Raw genomic sequence first — 19,392 nt, forward strand, 5'->3', positions numbered from 1 at the left:
CACGGTGGTCTAGTGGTTAGCACGTTGGCCAACACAGTAACAGCTTGAGATCGGGAAGACCTGGGTACGATTCTCCCCTCTCCCGATTCTCCATTTCTGTGTGGAGTTTGCATGTTCTCCCCATGTGCGCGTGGGTTTTCTCCGGCTTCCTCCCACATTCCAAAAACATGCAGGTGAGGTTAATTGGCGACTCTAAATTGTCCATAGGTATGAATGTGAGCGTGAATGGTTGTTTGTCTATATGTGCCCTGCGATTGGCTGGCGACCAGTCCAGGGTGTACCCCGCCTGTCGCCCGAAGTCAGCTGGGATAGGCTCCAGCATGTCCCCGTGACCCTAATGAGGATGAAGCGGTATAGAAAATGGATGGATGAAGACTCTTGTTGGGGAGGACAATAAGGAGCAGGAGGAGGGCAACGCCACCTTCATAATTTGCGAATTGATAGGCCCTACGATTTTGCAGAATATAATGATTATGTGCAGCAGCAGCTTGAACTTTCCTAACCGTAAGCACCTTCCTTTTCTTGTAAACTGTTATGATCAATGACACAGTGTATAAAACAGATTTTGTGCCAACAGTTTATAATGCATACATGGTGGTGGTTTATTGTAAAGTGGTTGTTGGGTTTGGTGTGAAGTGTTACCCTAAAATGCAAAGACCATGGCTGATGCAGTCAAAGTCTCTTGTGAAACAACAGATGAGCAGCATGACACCATCAAATACAAAGTAGCAAAACTAACAAAGAAGCTAGGAGGGAACACGAAGGCTAAACACAAAGGAGAATTAATCCAGATAACATGAAAAGTGCAAACAGAGATGCAAAAAGGCCCGATCAAGCAGACAAGTGCAAGAGTCCAAAGAGAAACAATGCAAAGACAATTCAAAACACAAGTCATGGTGGTGGGAGGGACACATAATGAACCGGTGACTAGCAGAAGCCCCCAGCTGAACTAAATAGGACACTAATTACAAATGACACACAGGTGCGCTCCCGGCTGTCTCTAACCAAAGTAAAGGTGATGCCAGATAACATAAATAACAAAATAAGAGCGCCCAACAGGAAGGTGAAACAGAGAAAACCATAACAAGAGTCCAACTTGTCATGTGGACCGTGACAATGGTACTGAAAAGATGCTGTGTGTGTAATCCTAGACCTCTGGCATGATCCTCTGCAGACAAACAGCATCTTATTTGTAGCAGTGAACAAGAATGCTGAGCAAGAAAAAGACTGATTTAAGTGGAAAGAGCCAAGACGTATGCTGACTTGTGTCTTCTTGGTTAGCCTGTCTGTGTATCTCCCCACCACTGTCTATTTCTGCTATCCTTTCTTCAGTCGGATATTTTTACATGGAGTGAAGCGGTGTGTGTTTGTGTGGCGGTTGTTTCAAAAGACGGGAAGTAGTAGACACTTGATTCTGAGGTTTGCTCTTTGAGTCTTTGCTTTGCTTTGAGCAACAAAAAGCATTATTCTTCAAGAAACATGCTCTTTTTTACGTTTAAAGCCACAACTGTAATGTCATTTCAGCTCGTCAGGAGATACTACATTGAAATATAATAATTTGGTAGATGGCAATGCTGATTTTGTACATCATTTATGTGTTAAAACGTTTGTATTTCCAGACGTACTATAATAGAACCTCTCAGGCTGAATACAATCAGTTCCGTGAAACTGGTGGATTGTTTAGTTCATGTAAAGATGATCCAATCAGATACTCGATGTCGACAGTATCGATGTCAGTCTAATGCTGGCCAAATTTACTGTATCGGATAAGTGATGTGTGGTCAGGTGAGGCCGAAGAGGGTCTGCCTCACCTCCCATCCCTTAAAAATATTGTTTTCAAATACTTCTTAGTCCCATTTGTTTATTTTTTTTATGAAGTGAAAAACATTTGTGGTCTTACCTTTTTTACATGCACCCTATCCTTCTCCAGGAAAAGTTTGCTTTGTTGTAAACGTCTGATAAACTTCTGTTCTGTCTGAAAGCCCAGTTTGGAGAAGTTTTTTGAGCTTGGATATATATAATCCTTGATCTTGGCAGTTGGTGGATTCATTCATTCATTCAAATATTTCTACTGTATTTGACTTGTTGCCGACTCTAGCTCTAGCTCGCTCTGCTGTATGTGTATTTCAATCAAGCTTTAAAAAACACTCGTGCTGGCTTTTCCTCTCTATAGTAGGACGGCAGCGACAAGCATCTGCCAGCTTACGTATTGTACGCCCACGTCTCTTCACGGTGTACGACATTTCTGTGCATTAGCAAGAATGATGATGCCACACTTCCATTAAAGGCATTACACAGGCTGTAGAAAGTCATGGTGTGCAGTAATCGCTTGTTTGTCGTGGTTTATTGGTTCCAGACCGTGATAAGTGAGATAAGTTGGATTCCTTGTATATAAATCTAATATTTTCAAAGTTAGAGGGAAAACTTGTTCTAAAGACAGTTTTTAACATGAGTAGAGCTATCCGCTATTAAATAACACCCCTAAAGTCACCTTTACACTCATAAATAAGACTCATGTTTGTGTGTGTTGCCATAAATGTGTTCCAGTGCTAGGGCAGCTAAGTGGGGTTTAGACAGAAAGTGACGTGGGGGGGGGGGAGTTCAGAGTTGAGTTTTAGCTTGCCGTGGGTTACGGCCGCCCAGTAGCCTGTGTTAGGGATTATTGTGCCTGTTTTGAGATAATTCAAACCTGCAATAAAAGCCTGTTGTGCCGGTGATCAAATCATTGCAGTACTTACTGACACCTAGTGTCCAGGGTAGAATACTACATATCATCACAACATCTTTGAATGTGTCCTGTGAGTGCCTTTCATTTGTATTTTAGTTCATTTGACTGGCGACCAGTCCAGGGTGTACTCCGCCTCTCGCCCAAAGTCAGCTGGAATAGGCTGACTTTAGGCCCCAGCATATCCGCGACCCTAGTGAGGATAAGTGGCATAGAAGATGGATGGATGGATGTTTTCAAATGTATTTCCATTATTTTTGCGCATCTCCTAACTGGTGTTTTCCCGCTGTGTGTTTCCAGGGCCTGTGTCTGGCCTGCATCACTCACAGCTAATGGATGTCTTTACCCACTATGCCTACAATGACAGTTTCTATGACAATGGAACATGGGGCTTCAACGAGACGGAGCAAGAGCAGAAGCACGAGTACAACTACTACGCCATGCTGCTCACGCTGCTCATCTTCGTCATCGTGTTCGGCAACGTGCTCGTGTGCATGGCCGTATCTCGGGAGAAGGCTCTGCAGACCACCACCAACTACCTGATCGTCAGTCTGGCAGTCGCTGACCTTCTAGTGGCTACACTGGTCATGCCCTGGGTTGTCTACTTGGAGGTATTAGATACAACACATCCCACATATAAATACAGTCTGCCAGACATGCTTTGCTTCTGCCTTTAAAAGAAAAATGCACTTTTTTGGGGAATTTTGCCCATCATCCATAATGCTTACGTGAAACAACACACGTCTTTCCCTTTTCTTTTTCGTTCTACAGAGAGAAAAAACAGCTAGCATGACAGATCGAACAATGCACATAACAGGAGACACCTATTTAGACTATAAAGCCCTCTTAAAGAACAAGCATATGAACAACTACCAATAGACCACTAAATTATCCATCTTTTGTTTATATACAGCTAGATGGACTGTGTATATATAGTAGCTATGATATCAATGGCTATGTACTCCATGTATCACAATCAATATCATGGTGACTTACTCGATGGACAGTTGTCCGCTTGGGGCGTCTTTTCCATTTTGGGTAGGTGGAAAAAAGTTTCTCCCGCTGGGGGAGTTGGTTGTGCTAACAGTTCTTCGTTTGTGGTGATGCAATCTCTTGGAGCAATGTCCTCGTCATCATATACACAAAGCCTTTACTGTACATCTCTGTGTGGCACTCAGTGCAGCAGAAACACCCGATTTCTGTCGGCTTTGTTTGGGAATCTCCACATTTACACCACTAAGTTATGCCGGTCTACTCTGATGTTTCACCCTGTCTTCTGGCCCGCTCAGCTTCTAAAACCTGTAGCTCATCCTTCATATAGTCAGGCTCAAAAAGATAAGATCTTGGATCCTTATTTGTCCAAAAGTAGTTGTTCCCGGCGGCTCTCGCAAAGGCTGCCATAACACAGACTACAGACATGCACTTTCTATGCTGCTGTTGTTGATGGAAGTAGTGTTCGTTGCTACGGGCTCATGAAATCAATGCGCCTAGGAAAGAAGTTCCGGTAATGCTTAAAATGATCAAAATACGGCAAAAGTCCTGTATTACATGTTATCACGAATGTGCCTGTTACTGCATGGTCACAGCATATATATACAGTCAAACCTGTCTTAGCGGCCACCTTTATAGAACGGCCACCTGCCTATAGCGGCCACTGAAAAATCCCCCGCAGCAAATATAGACCCTGTGTATAGCAGTCACCTGTCTAACGCGGCCAGCGGCCACCCATTTTGACTCCCTTGGTCAATATCTGACCGCATATAGCGGCCAAATTACCGAATAAAAAAAAAAACATACGCTAGCATGCATGCGGGAGCAAAACTGAGTTCGGTTGTACTAAATTGAAGTATTTTAGAATGTACTCACGTTATTTTTGATCAATCCTCATCCACAAATCCATCAAAGTCCTCATCTTCTGTATTCAAAAAAACACAATACAAAAAAAAGCCATCTTCTTTTCCGTTCGCAACTAGTCTGTTAACTTGTCAGTGTTATTCAGCTCCGAAGCAAAGAAGGAAACTTCTCCTGGTGCTTCTGCCAACTTTGTTTATTGAACGCGGCCACCAGACAGCAGCTCAGAACACACACACATCTCTCAGCATCGTCTCTCCTTCCTGCTTGCCCACAAGGCAAAGGTTAAACAAGCCCCACTACATAGCTGTCCAGCCAATGCCTGTAAGAAATGACACCGTTTATTTCCTGGTGTGCACTGGTCAATACTGTAATGCCGCTTGTTGTGGGGAAGGAGAGACTCACGTCGCCGATGCACTTTAATGGCTTTATTAACAGCGGAGAACACTGCAGGACTTTACATCCACGCCAACATAAACACACTTCCCAACTCTCTCCAAACTCACAGCTAGCACTGAGCCTAGCTCTCCTGCTCGGGACGCCCACCGTCACTTCCCGTCACTTCCTGATGAACTAAAGTTGTAATGACACTCTGCCGTATAAAAAGTAAAATATTAAAAACAAGCGTAAGACATTACTAGCACAGCTTTGTTCTGTGGGTCGTGGATAATAACAAGCCTAGTAGTGCTTTTATCCGCAGTCCCACAGTGCCCTCTACTGGTCAACATTATTATTATCATTATTTTGTTTTCCAATTTTTTTCTTCTACTGGTCAACCTTCAAACTGGACGCCAACCTGTCTATAGAGGCCACCTGTCTATAGCGGCCACTTTTGCAGACTCCCTCTAGTGGCCGCTATAGACAAGTTTGACTGTATATGAAACGATAAATGTTATTGGAGGATTTTACAGTGCTTTATAGTCAAAATAGATGTGTCCCATAACATGCATTGTCAGCTACCTCATGCTGTTTTTCTCTCTTTAGAAAGCACGGAAAAGGGACAGACGTGTGTTCATGTTTCACAAAACAATTGTGGATGATGGGCAAAATTTTAAAAAAGTGTAGTTTTACTTTAAGCATTTATCTTCAATTATTTTAACAGGCGAAAAGCAAAACCCAAAAAATATAGTCATTTTACCTCAACATAATAGCTTTGAAATAATTTCCAGCTTGAAATAAGGAGAAAAGCATCTCCGCTGTTTCCATGGCAACCCTGCACGCCTTCTCTGTGCTCTATGATATTGGTTTGCCAGCCTTGACACCTAACATTACCGTTAGCTGTGCAAACTTGGCTGTGTAAGAAAACGCAATAAAAACAAAGCAATCAGACAATACTTATTTCAAGAAGTTAAAGTCAATTACATTAACTGCAGGGAGCAAAAACATTTTATAAAGTGCTGCCAAGACACCATCACGCCATCAGAAAAAGAAGAACACATTACATCTTATAGATTAGTGATTCCCAACTGGTGGGTATTGCGGGTCTTAATCGTTCATTCTGAAGGGGATTTTTTTACACAACGTGTTGTCTATTAATATTCCTATAGGTGGCGACGACGCTCTGTAGTGCTGTTTGAAGGCCGCAGTCATAGAAGAAGACCAACAGTGTTTATTAGTAGTCTCCACACCAGCAACATGTGCAATAACCATACACCCCTGACCCCTCACATGGACAGGTGCAATATTAGCTAAATTAGCCGACCGGACTGTTCTTGTGCGCTATATTGAATGTCTTTTTTTTTTTTTTTTACTATATCTTTATATTTAAACTTCTTGGCTTAAGTGGTTGGCATGTACAATCGCTGATGCTAATCGATAGCGTGTATATGGAATTTTCAATGTAAATTAGCATCGAGCTAGCGCCTCTGTTTAAATGCATTTCGAAGTTGTTATTGAGAACCTGTTATCTATCGGCTGAGCTAGCAAGTACACACCAAACATTAGCAGGAGCAAAACAGAAACCCTTTACAGATACTTTTGGTAAAAATAATTTGGGCTTGATAGATAAAAAGTTATTGTTCCTGAAATTATTTTTCACTGATTAAAGACATTTGAGAAATTGGAGTTAAAAAATCGGGTCACCGTTGGTCATCAAGGAGTGATGGTGGGTCCCGTCTCAAGATTTGCTGAAGTAAAAATTTTGAGGGCTTGCGGAACTTAGGTGCGGAATTTGTTTTGTTGTTTTTTAGTGAACAAAATGTTTTTTTTTCTCCTCCCCAAAAATTGGTCCAACTACAAATTGTGCAACCGCCTGGTGTTACAATTTAGAGGTTCCACTTGGCATATACTGTAACTCTTTGAGTCTGCAGAAATTAGTGAGAATCTAAGGGTGCCTTCACGCTGGTTATGTTTAGTTTGGTTCAAATGAACTCAGGTGTGCTTGCTTTGCACTGCTTGCAATCATCCGAACCCTGGTTTGCACCACACAAGAGGACTGTGGTTTTGGTCCGCTTGCAAGTGAACTCTGGTTTGCTGCAGTTTGCTACCTTACATCTTACACAAAGACGCATTTTCAATTTTTTTTGTAATTTTCAAAGTTTCAAAATGACTACAAAAAACATGCAGAAAGGACAAATACAGAAGAGAAAAATGTGTCCCTCTATGATTTTTTTTAATAGTCCTCTTTAAAAGTGTATTTTTAAAGCTTTTTTGTGAAATCTCAGCTGGTAAAAATAGCACAATATAAAAAGAAACTGTATCCAACCCAGAAGGCGGATATTTGAGTTGCGCCACGTAATATATGCCTTACTTTATATTTATATAATTTTTCTATTTAACTTTTTATTTAATGTGGCCCCATGACAAAAATACCTATGTGAAAACTAAACAAACCGCACCAAAGTGAGCATCACACATCTATTTTCTTTTTAATTTTTGGTCAGACCAGCGCACCGAACCACTGTAACACAGCAGTGGCAAGACAGCAGTGATGTGCAGTCAGGGGAGGCAGGTGAGGCAGTCAAAAGCCTCAAAGATGAAAAACAAAAATAATATAATAACATAATGACATAAAACAATATTATTTGTCCATTCAACTCTATTACAAATGTATTCTTATGATTATATGCTAATCGGACAATAAAATAGACACTGCAGTACGCTCCTCATTCTGAGTGTACTTGAGCTGGAAGGTGCTTGTCACTGCTGTCCTTCCATAGAGAAGAAACGCCAGCACCATCTGGAGAGCAGCAAGTCAAATGCATTAAAGATATTTGCATGCTCTGCTTAATGAACAAATGACAACAAAGTATCAGAAGTTTTCCTGTAGAAGAATATGGTGTATGTACTTCATATACAAATAAAAGGTAAGACCACAAATATTTTTTCAATTTATGAAAAAACTAAGAAGTATTTCAAAACAAAACAAAACAAAAGGGAATTATCATCTTCTTTTTCTTGATATCCTCTTAGTGGGCAACCTGTAATAAGATGAAAATCCTCCAAAGGAGTCAGTGCCTCACCAGCCATGAACCTCACGCACGCGTCACTGGAAGAAGTCCTAGTACAACAGTGTTTTGTGTCATGCAAGGTGCCTACATTCATCAGCAGGTTAAAGGCTCAAGGTGAACACAAGTTGAAGGTCGCATTGGCATTGCAAATACCAAATCAACAGTATGGCTGATATTGTAGCGACAACGTCAAAGGCAAGGCAAGTTTATTTATAGAGCACAATTCATACACAAGGTAATCCAAAGTGCTTTACAGAAAAGAAGGATAAAATCACTTCATAAAATCATTCCATAAAAACAAAAAATCATTCTAAAATCATTACATAAGGTTCCATAAATGATTCCATAAAACAAAAAGGATTAAGAATGAAGAGTGCAGATAGAATGCTTTCAGTTGGCATATGCAGAGTTGACTAGAAGTGTTTTCAGCTCGGATTTGAGCATCGCCAAAGTTGAGGATTGTCGCACATCTTCTGGAAGATTGCTCTAGATTTTGGCAGCATAAAACTAAAACGCAGCCTCACCGTATTTAGTCTTGACTCTGGACACCCGCAGGTGACCACTCCCTGAGCTTCTCAGAGCTCGAGATGGTTCATGTGGCTCGAACATGCCAGAGATGTACTTTGGCGCAAGGCCATGAAAAAAGACTTGTACACAAGCAGAGCTGTTTTAAAGTCTATTCTCTGAGCAAGAGGAAGCCAGTGCAGTGAGACCTGAGTACTGGGCTAATATGGTCGTATTTCCTGGTTGTAGCCAGGAATCGAGCAGCAGCATTCCTGAGACAAAGGCATGGATTAGTCTCTCTAAATCTGTTTTAGACACTATTCCCTTGATTTTAGCTATATTTTTAGGTGGTAAAAAGCTGATGATGTTATTGATTTAAGGTGGCTGTTAAAAATCAGATCTGAGTCCATCATTACCCCTAGATTTCTAACCCGATGACTAAGTTTTAGAGAAAGAGTCTCAAGGTGACTGATAATCCCTTGGTTCTGTGGGCCAAAGACTGATTTCAGTTTTGTCTTATTTTAGCTGGAGAAAGTTGTTTTGCATCCACACACTGATCTGTTTGATGCAGTGAGAAAGTAAATCTGCGGGACCGACATACCGGCCCTCAGTGACACATAGATCTGAGTGTTGGGTGCATAGTTGCGGTGGGACACGTTACACTGCGTATTAGTTGGCCTAAAGGAAGCATGTACAGATTGAACAATAGGGGTCCCAGGATTGACCCCTGGGGGAACAGGTCATTGTTCGGAGACACAGTTTCCAATGTCGAAATGTCACAGCAGAAGTCACAGGTCACATGATGACTTGATGAGATGATAATTATGAATAATTCCTCATATTTTGGGAGTCCATCATTTGACACTGCGGCATAATAGAAGCTTCAGTATGACTCGTTGGTGCCGGGAACCTTAAAATGGTGAGCAGAGACGTGGGGTGTACTGTATCTTTAAATCTAACAAAATCAATAGCAAGCAGGATGTGAGTCCTGTGAAAAAGATAGATGTCTTTCATCATCTTTTTTTCTTGTGGTCTGGATGCGAGGGCGACATCTGACCAGGTCACGCCGTGTAATATAGAGAGGCAATCCAAGAGTGCAGGGGCATTAATCCTCCAGTGTTTTACAGTGAATCATGAGGATTAGCACAGTGTCACATTACATTACAGCATTTTCTTACGCGCCAGGTCACGGTGGCGGTGCATGTTTCTCTGGACATATAAAGGTGGATGGTGATGGCAATTGTAATAGTAGGCTTTATTATTTAAGGTTACATGAAAGAACATCACATGTTTTAACTTGCACAATTCAACATGTTCAGAAAGCAGTAGAAAGAAGCTGCTCTTATTTCACTCTACCCCTTCCCTTCTCTATGTCTCAGCAAATGCTGATAGTTTGTTCACTTCCTGGGTAGGGATGGGCATCGTTTGAATTTGAATGATTCAAGTTTAGATTCCAATTCCTCGTTTTGAATCCAGTTCCTCACGATTCTCGATAGTTTTAAAAGGCAGGGGCATAAAAGTTTATGGTTTAAATGAGGTTGCGAACCAGAGTTCTTTTTGGATGAAATGTCTGAACTTCTCAATGATCTTTTGTAATGATATGAACTTTTTATCGACTTCACTATAAATTTCTTCCAACCAGTACATAAATATCAATCCATTCAACTGAACTCAACAACTAAATATAAATGTTATGAAGTTTCTTTTTTCAAGGAGTACACCTTCACAAAAGATGTTTACTTTTGAAAGGTAGTATACTTTGTTTGCTGGCTCACTGTTGGTGTAAGCTATTTTTTATGACACCCTTATTTTGTTAACACAAGTAAGCATAATAGTGCTCTTATTTTGAAGGCCGGAAGTGTGTTGTGTGAGTTGAGAAGGTCCCTTGACTGTTACTAACAGAGACGGACTGTGCCAATAATAAACTTGCCTAGCCGTAGCTCCCGTCCTTTATTTACACCGAACTTCCACATCAGCAAGCATCCTGACAGACATGGCTTATAATCTGACTTCCCTGATTCTGATTGCTTAGAGGAAGTCTGACGTAGTGCATCAAAGTCCAGGAGCAGGTGCCGGCCACAACTCACGCCAGTCACTCGCACTCTCCACACTGATAAGAATCAGCAAAACACAGTCAACTCAAGCTAGCTGATATCTCACACATGACGTCTCATTGAAGGCGCACACAATTCCCAGATGTTACACTACATATCACTCTTCTGAATAGCTTTCATTTGTATTTTCGTTCATTTCCCTATTTTTATGCTTGAAAATGCTTCATTTAGATGAAGAATATATACAATTTGCTTAGATATGGATTTTTTAAGACGAATAATAGATTGTATTCAACCACAAAACAGCGATAATTTATTAATTAATACATTTTTAAAACAACGCGACAGAGGGCGTGATTTTCGAATCGTGATTTAGCGAGAGACGACTGTCATGGTAAAGACTGAGAATCTTATCATGTTTACAAAGGCAATAACTTAATCCAGCGACAATAGAGATGTTTACTTTGAACAGGACAGACAGCACTTTGAATTCTTCCAAACATTATAATTATTGTATGAATGCCTTCATTTCATTGCAACTGCCTGCATTACTGCATTTTCAATTCCTCATCACAGCACCTTTGCATGTTGAGCCAGAATTCTGACACAATTTGAAATATGAAAACAATTTTAACGCATAAGTGAAAGATTCTGCCAAGAAGCACACCTTTGTTTGGATGTTGCTGTCGAAAAAGCACAGGGAGTAGTGCCCCATTGCATTAAGTGTGTTTTCCTGCTCTGACGTGATGTTTGTGTTCTGAATTAAACTTGGCAAGAAGCGATAGAGAAAATCTTCTATCGGCATTGTCAAGACAAATGTCAGGTGTTAAAGGTTGTAAAAAATTAGTAGAAACGAGAAGTGGCTGCATCAAGGAGAAGGCCACTCATTAGGATGTCAGATCGTTGTAGCCAAAAGCGGCAACATACGACTCTTTAAAGGGGCTGTTCATTTTATTAAGACAGCGCCTCTGGGATAAAGTTCAATTGCCCATGGCGATACATAAGTCTCACACAGCTGTAAGAGGGAGCAGGTCGGCTGGCGTCTGGCGAGATGGGTGGGCTGTCAGTACATTGCTGATGTGAACGTTCACAGTAGGATTTGTAACCAAGCACTTATGAATGTATTCTCCTTGATTGGACAATTACAATTCCCTCACTCACTCATACACACAATTTACATGTCAATTATTACACATAATACAAGTGATTGGACCATTACGTACTCAGTCTTCATTGGTCAATCTACATGCCAATCATTGAATGCAATACCAGTCATTGGACAACTATGTCACCCACTCTTCATTGGTCAGTATAAATGTCAATCATTGCATGTAGTAATAGTAATAATAATAGTATAATACACTCTAGTTTAAGACCAGTTGAAAAATTGCAAGAATTTACATTTTGAGATGTTGGATCTTAAGGATGTTCTAAGTAGATCTTCAAAATGCAAAAAGAAGAAATTGGAGTGAGACAAAAAAACATTTTGAGTAAGGAATTTATTGCAAACAACCATTAAACTGAAATAGGCTGTTCATCAGCTGATCAAAAGTTTGGCCATAGGTCACACCCCCCCTTCCCAAAAGACCCCTAAAATAGAAATAGAATGTTCAAAAAAAGGACTCAGTAATGAGTAGGTGCGCCGTTTCTGGTTAATCAACTCAAAAATTGGTCTGGGCATGTTTGATGCCAGTGTTTCCAGGAGACTAGTGAGAATGTTGCTCCAGGGAGTGAAGATGGCTTCACGGAAAGCATCCACTGTCTGAAACTGATGTCCATTTTTGTAAAGTTTCCTTGCCATCCATCCCCAAATGTTCTCATTTAGATTTAGATCAGGGGAACACGCAGGATGGTCAGAAAAAAAGTGATCTTATTCATCTGGAAGAAGTCCCTTGTCAGGTGGGCATTGTGAACTGCAGCATTGTCGAGACGAGGGTCTTCAGGCCGTTTGACGCCCCTGTACAACCTGAAGCTCTGAAAAAGCAGCCCAGATCATGATGGTGCCCCCTCCACTATGCCATGTGGAAAACATCTCAAGTGGGATCTCGTTCTATAACCTCTGGATCGTTTAAGAAGTCTTATGTGTCTCTACTTAGAAACTCCTTAAGATGCTAAATGTAAATTCTTGCAATTTTTCAACTTAAAATTTTAAATAAAAACTTTAACTTGATCAGGAGTGTATTTATGTCACTCCGTCTTTATTGTTCAGTCTACATATCGGTCATACCCAATACCAGATGGGATAAATGTGACATGTAGGTTTCGGGTGGACCCCAATGCAGAGCAGAGACAAGGTGAAGGGTTGACTGTGACTTTATTAGGGACAGGCAAAGTGCAAACAAAAGCACCCAGGAGAATAGGTAGCAAAAACAAGGGCTGACAAAGCTGAGAACGGTGTGAGGAGTCTGTCAATAAACAAAAATGGCTAGGTAAAAGCTACTTGGAAATAATCTTGGCATACCCAGTTGCAAAGATGACCAGGAGTCTTGCGAACAGGCACAAAGAGCAGGAGCGGCTAGCACGTGTCAAAGAAGAAAGTAAAATACTTCAGTGATGAATGTGTGCTGGCAAGCTGTTTAGCGCTAATAACAAATCATGAACTGGTGAGGCTCCTCACACTGCTCGGAGGGCAAACACAAAACAGTCATTAGGTAAGAACAGGAAGATGTCAAAATAAAAGAAGCCATAGATGGCTGACCACGACAGAACATGACTATAAAGACGTCACACACTCGCCATTGGTTAATATATTGTATGCGCAATCGCTTGATCACTTATGTTACTTTTCATTGGTCAGTCTACGTGTCAAAAACTTAACACACATTTTTCTGAAAAATGTCTTTTATTTCCAAATGCAAATGTTGACATGTATTCTTTACACAAAACAGTGCAACCTCGGTTTTAGTCATTCATTTGTTCCGAAAGGTTTGACAAAATCCAAAACGTACAAAAAACATATCCATTTTCCCTGAAGAAATAATGTAAAGCCAATTACAGTGGAACATTTTAGCGTACTGCCCGGTTAACGTAAAAAAATTACACCAATGTTTTGTCTTGCTTTGTAGATATTTTCTGGTTGGAATTTGGGCTATCGCAATATATTTTTTCATATTGTCCAATTTTGATTATCTTCACAATTTCTTATATTGTTTTTAACCTATTTAAAGCATCTGACGTCGAGATTAGTTCAACATTGTATTGTAATGTACATAGTAATGTAACATACGAAGTAAATAAGGCTGTCAAGGCAACATTTTCTGCTGGCTTCAAAACAGACAAGAGACAAGACAAGTTGCTTGGGAATACTGACAGGTACAATTCAGTAATACTTGCATGCAAGGAGACAAATCAATACAACCTGAACGAACATCTTCTAGAGAAAATGTCATGCTAAAATACTCGTTTCTAGGGATTATGTTGGGCGCATTGTTTGGCTGTACAATAACCGAGACCACGTACTAAAACCAAGACATAATTTCAGCAACTCCAGCAATTCCACTGTATCAATAATTGGTCACAATTACTTCACTCGCTTGCTTCAGTCCACATGTAGTCACACAGTCAAACCGGGCAGTTATTAGGCACATGCAAAAATCGCAATCAATTACGTGACTCGCTGAAAAAGAGGAAAGAACAAATAGATTTCTTGATGGCAAGGATGTTTTTAGTCTTTCAGTGGCTGATTATCGCAATAGCGCTGTCTCTTCGACTCCTAGTTGTTGACCTGATTGGCTCCTAATGGACATATCAGACAGACAGGCTCTTTTCCAGATGAATCTTTGAAACAGATCATCTGGCATGTCTGTCTCCTGTCAGCCATGTTGAGCTTAATATTGATTTTCTATTCCTACATTTTCTCTATCACCCGCTATTCCTCAAGTGAGGCCAACTACCACTGGAAGCATTCCAATATTCATAATACATCAAAGCTTGTCTGTTGCACTGTATATCTCTGCTGAAAGCCCCCTCAGCTTTCTTCTGTTGATGCTTGGACAGAGCTGCCACTTGTTGGTGTTTTTCTCTCGCAGGTCGTCGGGGAGTGGCGTTTTAGCAAGATCCACTGTGACATCTTTGTCACTCTCGACGTGATGATGTGTACAGCCAGCATCCTCAATCTGTGTGCAATCAGCATCGATCGGTGAGTTGGCCGATGCTCAGATTGCTCATTCCTTCCTAGCAGCTTTGGATAGATTTTTTTTTTAAAGGAAATCTTTACCTTATGAATAACAGGAGAGCTCCAAGCTGTTTCAGTGCATGCCCATCACAACCCTCATGTCTTTTAACAGATGATTACACTTCAACCCCTGCATTTTACACTCTCCTTGTCATGTATTTTTGACGCAATGTACAAAAAAAGGTGGCAAGCCGGTACTTTAGTCACAAGTGGAATGGATTTGTTTTACACCTGAAAGCATAGACAAGATGAATCAGAAGTGAAAAGAAAATAACACAGACTATGGAAGTAAAGCTGAAGAATTACACGACTAAATAAACCCTAACTATTACGTGAAAATAGTTTTCAGTCATCCAAACCCGACTGCGATAAATGAATTTCTGCAATGTAGGATTCTATATCAACAAAAGGAATATTTTCATAGAGCATAAAAAAACCTGTTAATGACTTTCTAACACTTTTCACCAATAATAGAGCCCTGTATACATGACATTACACCCCATAGGCACCTTTACACTCCTATTATTCTTTGTTTACACCACACTGCTCAACTGTCAAGCGCAGGCTACAGGATCACAGCAGGGACACAAGAGGCGGCTGACGCTTTAAACATAGAATGCTACGGATACTATTTATTTATTCTAAACTTAAAGTGTTTTAAATGGAGTGGGGAAGAATGAGAACATTAGAAGCCGACAACTTACCACTTCCACAAGGAATGGGAGGATTCTTTTTTTTTTCACTCTATCATGTCGAACATGCCATGGCTGACTACACGCAATGTTAAGGTAATCTAATGAAATGTCATGTCTCATCAATGCTTTTATGTCATTACTGACGCCTAGTGACCAGAATACTACATATGACTTGTCTTTCAATATTTTTTTACTAATAATGGGCCACAGGTGACATAGCAGATAATCCATCCATCCATCTTCTATACCGCTTCTCCTCATTAGGGTCGCGGGGGCATGCTGGAGCCTATCCCAGATAACTTTGGGCGACAGGCAGGGTACACCCTGGACTGGTCGCCAGCCAATCGCAGGGCACATATAGACAAACAACCATTCACACTCACATTCATACCTATGCGTCGCCAATTAACCTAACATGCATGTTTTTGGATGTGGGAGGAAACCGGAGTACCCGAGAAAACCGGGGAGAACATGCAAACTCCACATAGAAGTGCCCAAGGGAGAATCGAACCCAGGTCTTCCCGATCTCCAGACTGTGTGGCCAACATGCTAACCACTAAACCACCGCGTATCACATTATCATTATTATTATTGGTGTTAGCATTTAAAATTGTTCTCCTTATGTTATGGGCTTTTTTTTTTTTTTTTTTTACGTTTGCTGTTTTTTTATTTTTATTTTTTTTCTTAATCAATTTTATTGTCAGAATATGCCAAGGGCCAATAGAAAAACAAGCTGCGGCTGCAAATGACTTTGGACACACCTGCCCTACTGGAAACATGGGTCATGTCAGAGGTGATATCATGTCCACGAGGAAGGAGGTTTTTCCTTCATGTCATGAAAACCCTAAGCTTCTACTGCTAAAACATTATTGAAAAGTCAATTCTGCATGATAGGGGACCTTTAAGGTTGGTATTATTACATGGCTCAAGTGTCTTTTTTTTTCTCAGCAAAAATTCTAAAACAAAACAGTTCATTCACCTTGCACGTCTGATTTCAGAGCGGTTAAAGAATACAGAAATGATCGAGTGCTATTTAAAAATCTTGACGCATTAACATGTTTTGGTTTTGAGAGCCAAGCACGCAAAGCCTTGCATTCATTAAAAAAAATCTGCAGGAAGTAATCATGTAATCCTGTGAAGCACTTTGCTGTGTCTGTGAAAGATGTGTTTGTTCAAGGACACAATACATCACATTTTCCTATTCTATAGACTCCTGTCATATGTAATTTTTCCCTGATTTAATGCTCGGCTGCACATGCGGAAAACAAATGCTCAGCATGGTCCCTCTTTCACACAAAGACACACAAACAATGTGGCCTCTCATTGATAGAATTAGAACACACATAAACATGCCTCTCGCTTGTTGGGTAAACCGCATCAAGCTCAGATAATCTCCTGATGGATCATCCTTGGTACTGGAAATGAACGTTACACGTATGCCAAAAAGGTAAACGGCACCACAATTTGCATTTAGATGCTATTTATGAGACATGGATATGATGATGGCTGTGTGCATGCTTGAATGCTTGAATAGGAGAGAGAAGAAGACTTCCTTCGCCTGGCTTGAGAACTTCTAATGTCCACTGAAGTGATGATCATTTGATGGACAAAATGTTTGTTGTCATCACCTTGAGCAGCTGGAGGCAGCATCCTTTTTTTTTTTACATGAAAGGCTGGTTTGGATAGCTTCACCTGTGTGCGTGTGTGTGTGCGTGTGTGTGTGCGCGTGTGTGCGTGTATGTGCACATCAACAAGTTCTCGTTCATCAAAGTGTGGCAAATTGGATGGGGCTCCCATTACACAGGCTCTATATTTGTTCCATACGCTCACGCTGCAGCTGCACGCACACACACGCCAGTGTTCATAACTTGCTTAGGAAATGTTGTAACGTCAAGATAGAAAGTAGGTTAGCTACTTATCAGGGGTGTCACAAGAGCTCATGTCACGAGATCTGGCAAGATTAAAACGTGACAAGATCTCATGATAATAAATGAAATAATTAATCACACAATAAATGAACTTGATCATTTTAATTTTGCCATGTGCATGCATGTCTGTTCACCTTGTCTATTGCCTCCAAACAGGCAGGAAGCTAGTTCACTCTGTGCTTTGGTTCAGAACCTAGAAGCTTCACTTAAAACAGAATTCCATCGAACAACGGCAACGGTTTGAGACCTCTTGTTCGTCATACAGTCACTTTGTCTCTGTGGGGGGAGGCAAGGCAGTTAGCATACACACAACAAAAGAGAGGAGCAACAGGGCTCCAGACTAACTTTTTTTAGTGAAGCACAGTGGCCCCTAACATAATATTTTAGGGCTGCAAGCAGAACATTTAGAGGTGCACACCAAAATTGACTGGCAAAGTAAACATTCCCATTTCCTCTCATTTTCACTGTGTTACTGATAAATACTTAATACCGCCCTCTTTTCACCTGTTTGTTTTGTGCAAGTAATCGGACAAAAGCGGTTGTCTGTGTAGAATTTTAGTGTCCATACAGGGATGTATGTTAAAAGCGGATATTTTAAAAAGATAAATCGCCGTTTACTATCAACTCCTGTACGGGCAAAATTAGAAAGTGGGTTTCGGCAGCTGTCTGGAAATCTCTGGGAGTGCGACCAATCACAGTGGAGTGGGATCGGTGGGAGGCGTACCTGGAAGAGGGTAAGGGGTGGAGTAAATTACACAGACAGTTTGGGCGGGAGGCAGGAAACACTGCAGGAAGAGGTGCAGAGTCTGGAAGACCGAGAAAGCTTTCTGTGCAGGTTATCGTGTGTAGCTGCTCTGTAGGAGTCCAGAACTCAATGCAAAGGCCTGAAAATGAGTACAATAGGTCCTTTTAAAATTAGTGTTAATATCTTGTCTCGTTCTCTTGGACGTAATCTTGTGCATCGTCCCGTCTTGGGTGTCTCATGACGGGACCCTTACTAGTTATGCATTTAAAATTGAGGTGCCCTCAAGAATAATGACAAATTATATATGCTGCTTTAATAGCACAAAGTGTACAGGAAATGTTTTAAGCAGCATCTTAACTTAAAAATAAGTTAACCAATGTTATTATTAAGATGTTATTAACCACTGGGAAGTAGAAAGGAAAATGTTAGTAAACGCCCATGTAGTCAAAAGAGCTAAAACAGAAGCAATTGAACCGATGTTGTAATATGCTATGTCCTATCCACTTCGTTCCATGGTGTCCAACCAGCGGACTCCCTCTCTTTCACTACTGTTCCGCCTCCAGGTGGTCTCAGGCCTCCAACGCTGTCCCTTCCCCTCAGGGGGCCATGTCATAGCGGCCGTGCAGTCGTTGTCAGCCCCTTTCTTCAATATATGCCCAATAAACGTCCATCATCTCTTGCAGATCTCCATTCTCAGGCTCTCCATTCTGGCTTTTTCCAGCACCATTTCGTTGCTATAGTGATTTTGACACTGTTTCAGTATCCACTGGAGGTATTTGGTTTAGAAAACGTCATCCAGCTTGTTGTCTCAGAATCATGCAACAGTACAGTCATCACCAACGGCCCATGCTAGTCAAATTAATGTTCCTGAGGCTGATGAATGTCGCTCTTGCCCTGGCCAGTCTGTTGTTTATGTCCACCGTACCACCTCCTTCAGTCCATACGAAAGGCTCCAAGGTACTCAAGCTGCTTAACATCTTCTGTGGGTTTCCTGTTCATCGTGATGTGCTCGGCGTTCCTGGTGTTCAACCGCATCATCTTGCACTTGTCTACTTTCACCTTGAGTTCTGTGCTTTGCCATTCTCAACCAATCTGTGGGTCTTCTGATGGATCTGCTGTTTGGGCGACATCGTCAGCATTAGTCAAGATCGTCTAGCTTCATGGCCATCTGATGCCGTTCTGCACTGTCCTTCTCATGATCCAATTGGTGATAAGCAAGAACAGGAAGCCAGACATGTTGTACCAATGTGGTAATAGCCATGTCATA

The 19,392-nt window shown here is 41.1% G+C and overlaps 1 protein-coding gene across 3 annotated transcripts in view; it reads left to right on the top strand.

Moving 5' to 3' along the window:
* The window catches only part of drd2a (dopamine receptor D2a), a 79,417-nt gene that overhangs the window by 42,461 nt on the left and 17,564 nt on the right, over window positions 1-19,392 (top strand). For all 3 annotated transcript variants that reach the window (XM_054794858.1, XM_054794856.1, XM_054794857.1), the window contains exons 2-3: window positions 3,026-3,336; window positions 14,612-14,721. In XM_054794858.1, the coding sequence (XP_054650833.1) occupies window positions 3,058-3,336; window positions 14,612-14,721 (389 nt within the window). In that variant the 5' untranslated portion in view covers window positions 3,026-3,057. The remainder of the gene's footprint in view (window positions 1-3,025; window positions 3,337-14,611; window positions 14,722-19,392) is intronic.

The sequence above is a fragment of the Dunckerocampus dactyliophorus genome, chromosome 12 (assembly GCF_027744805.1).
Source record: "Dunckerocampus dactyliophorus isolate RoL2022-P2 chromosome 12, RoL_Ddac_1.1, whole genome shotgun sequence".
Lineage (NCBI taxonomy): Eukaryota > Metazoa > Chordata > Actinopteri > Syngnathiformes > Syngnathidae > Dunckerocampus > Dunckerocampus dactyliophorus.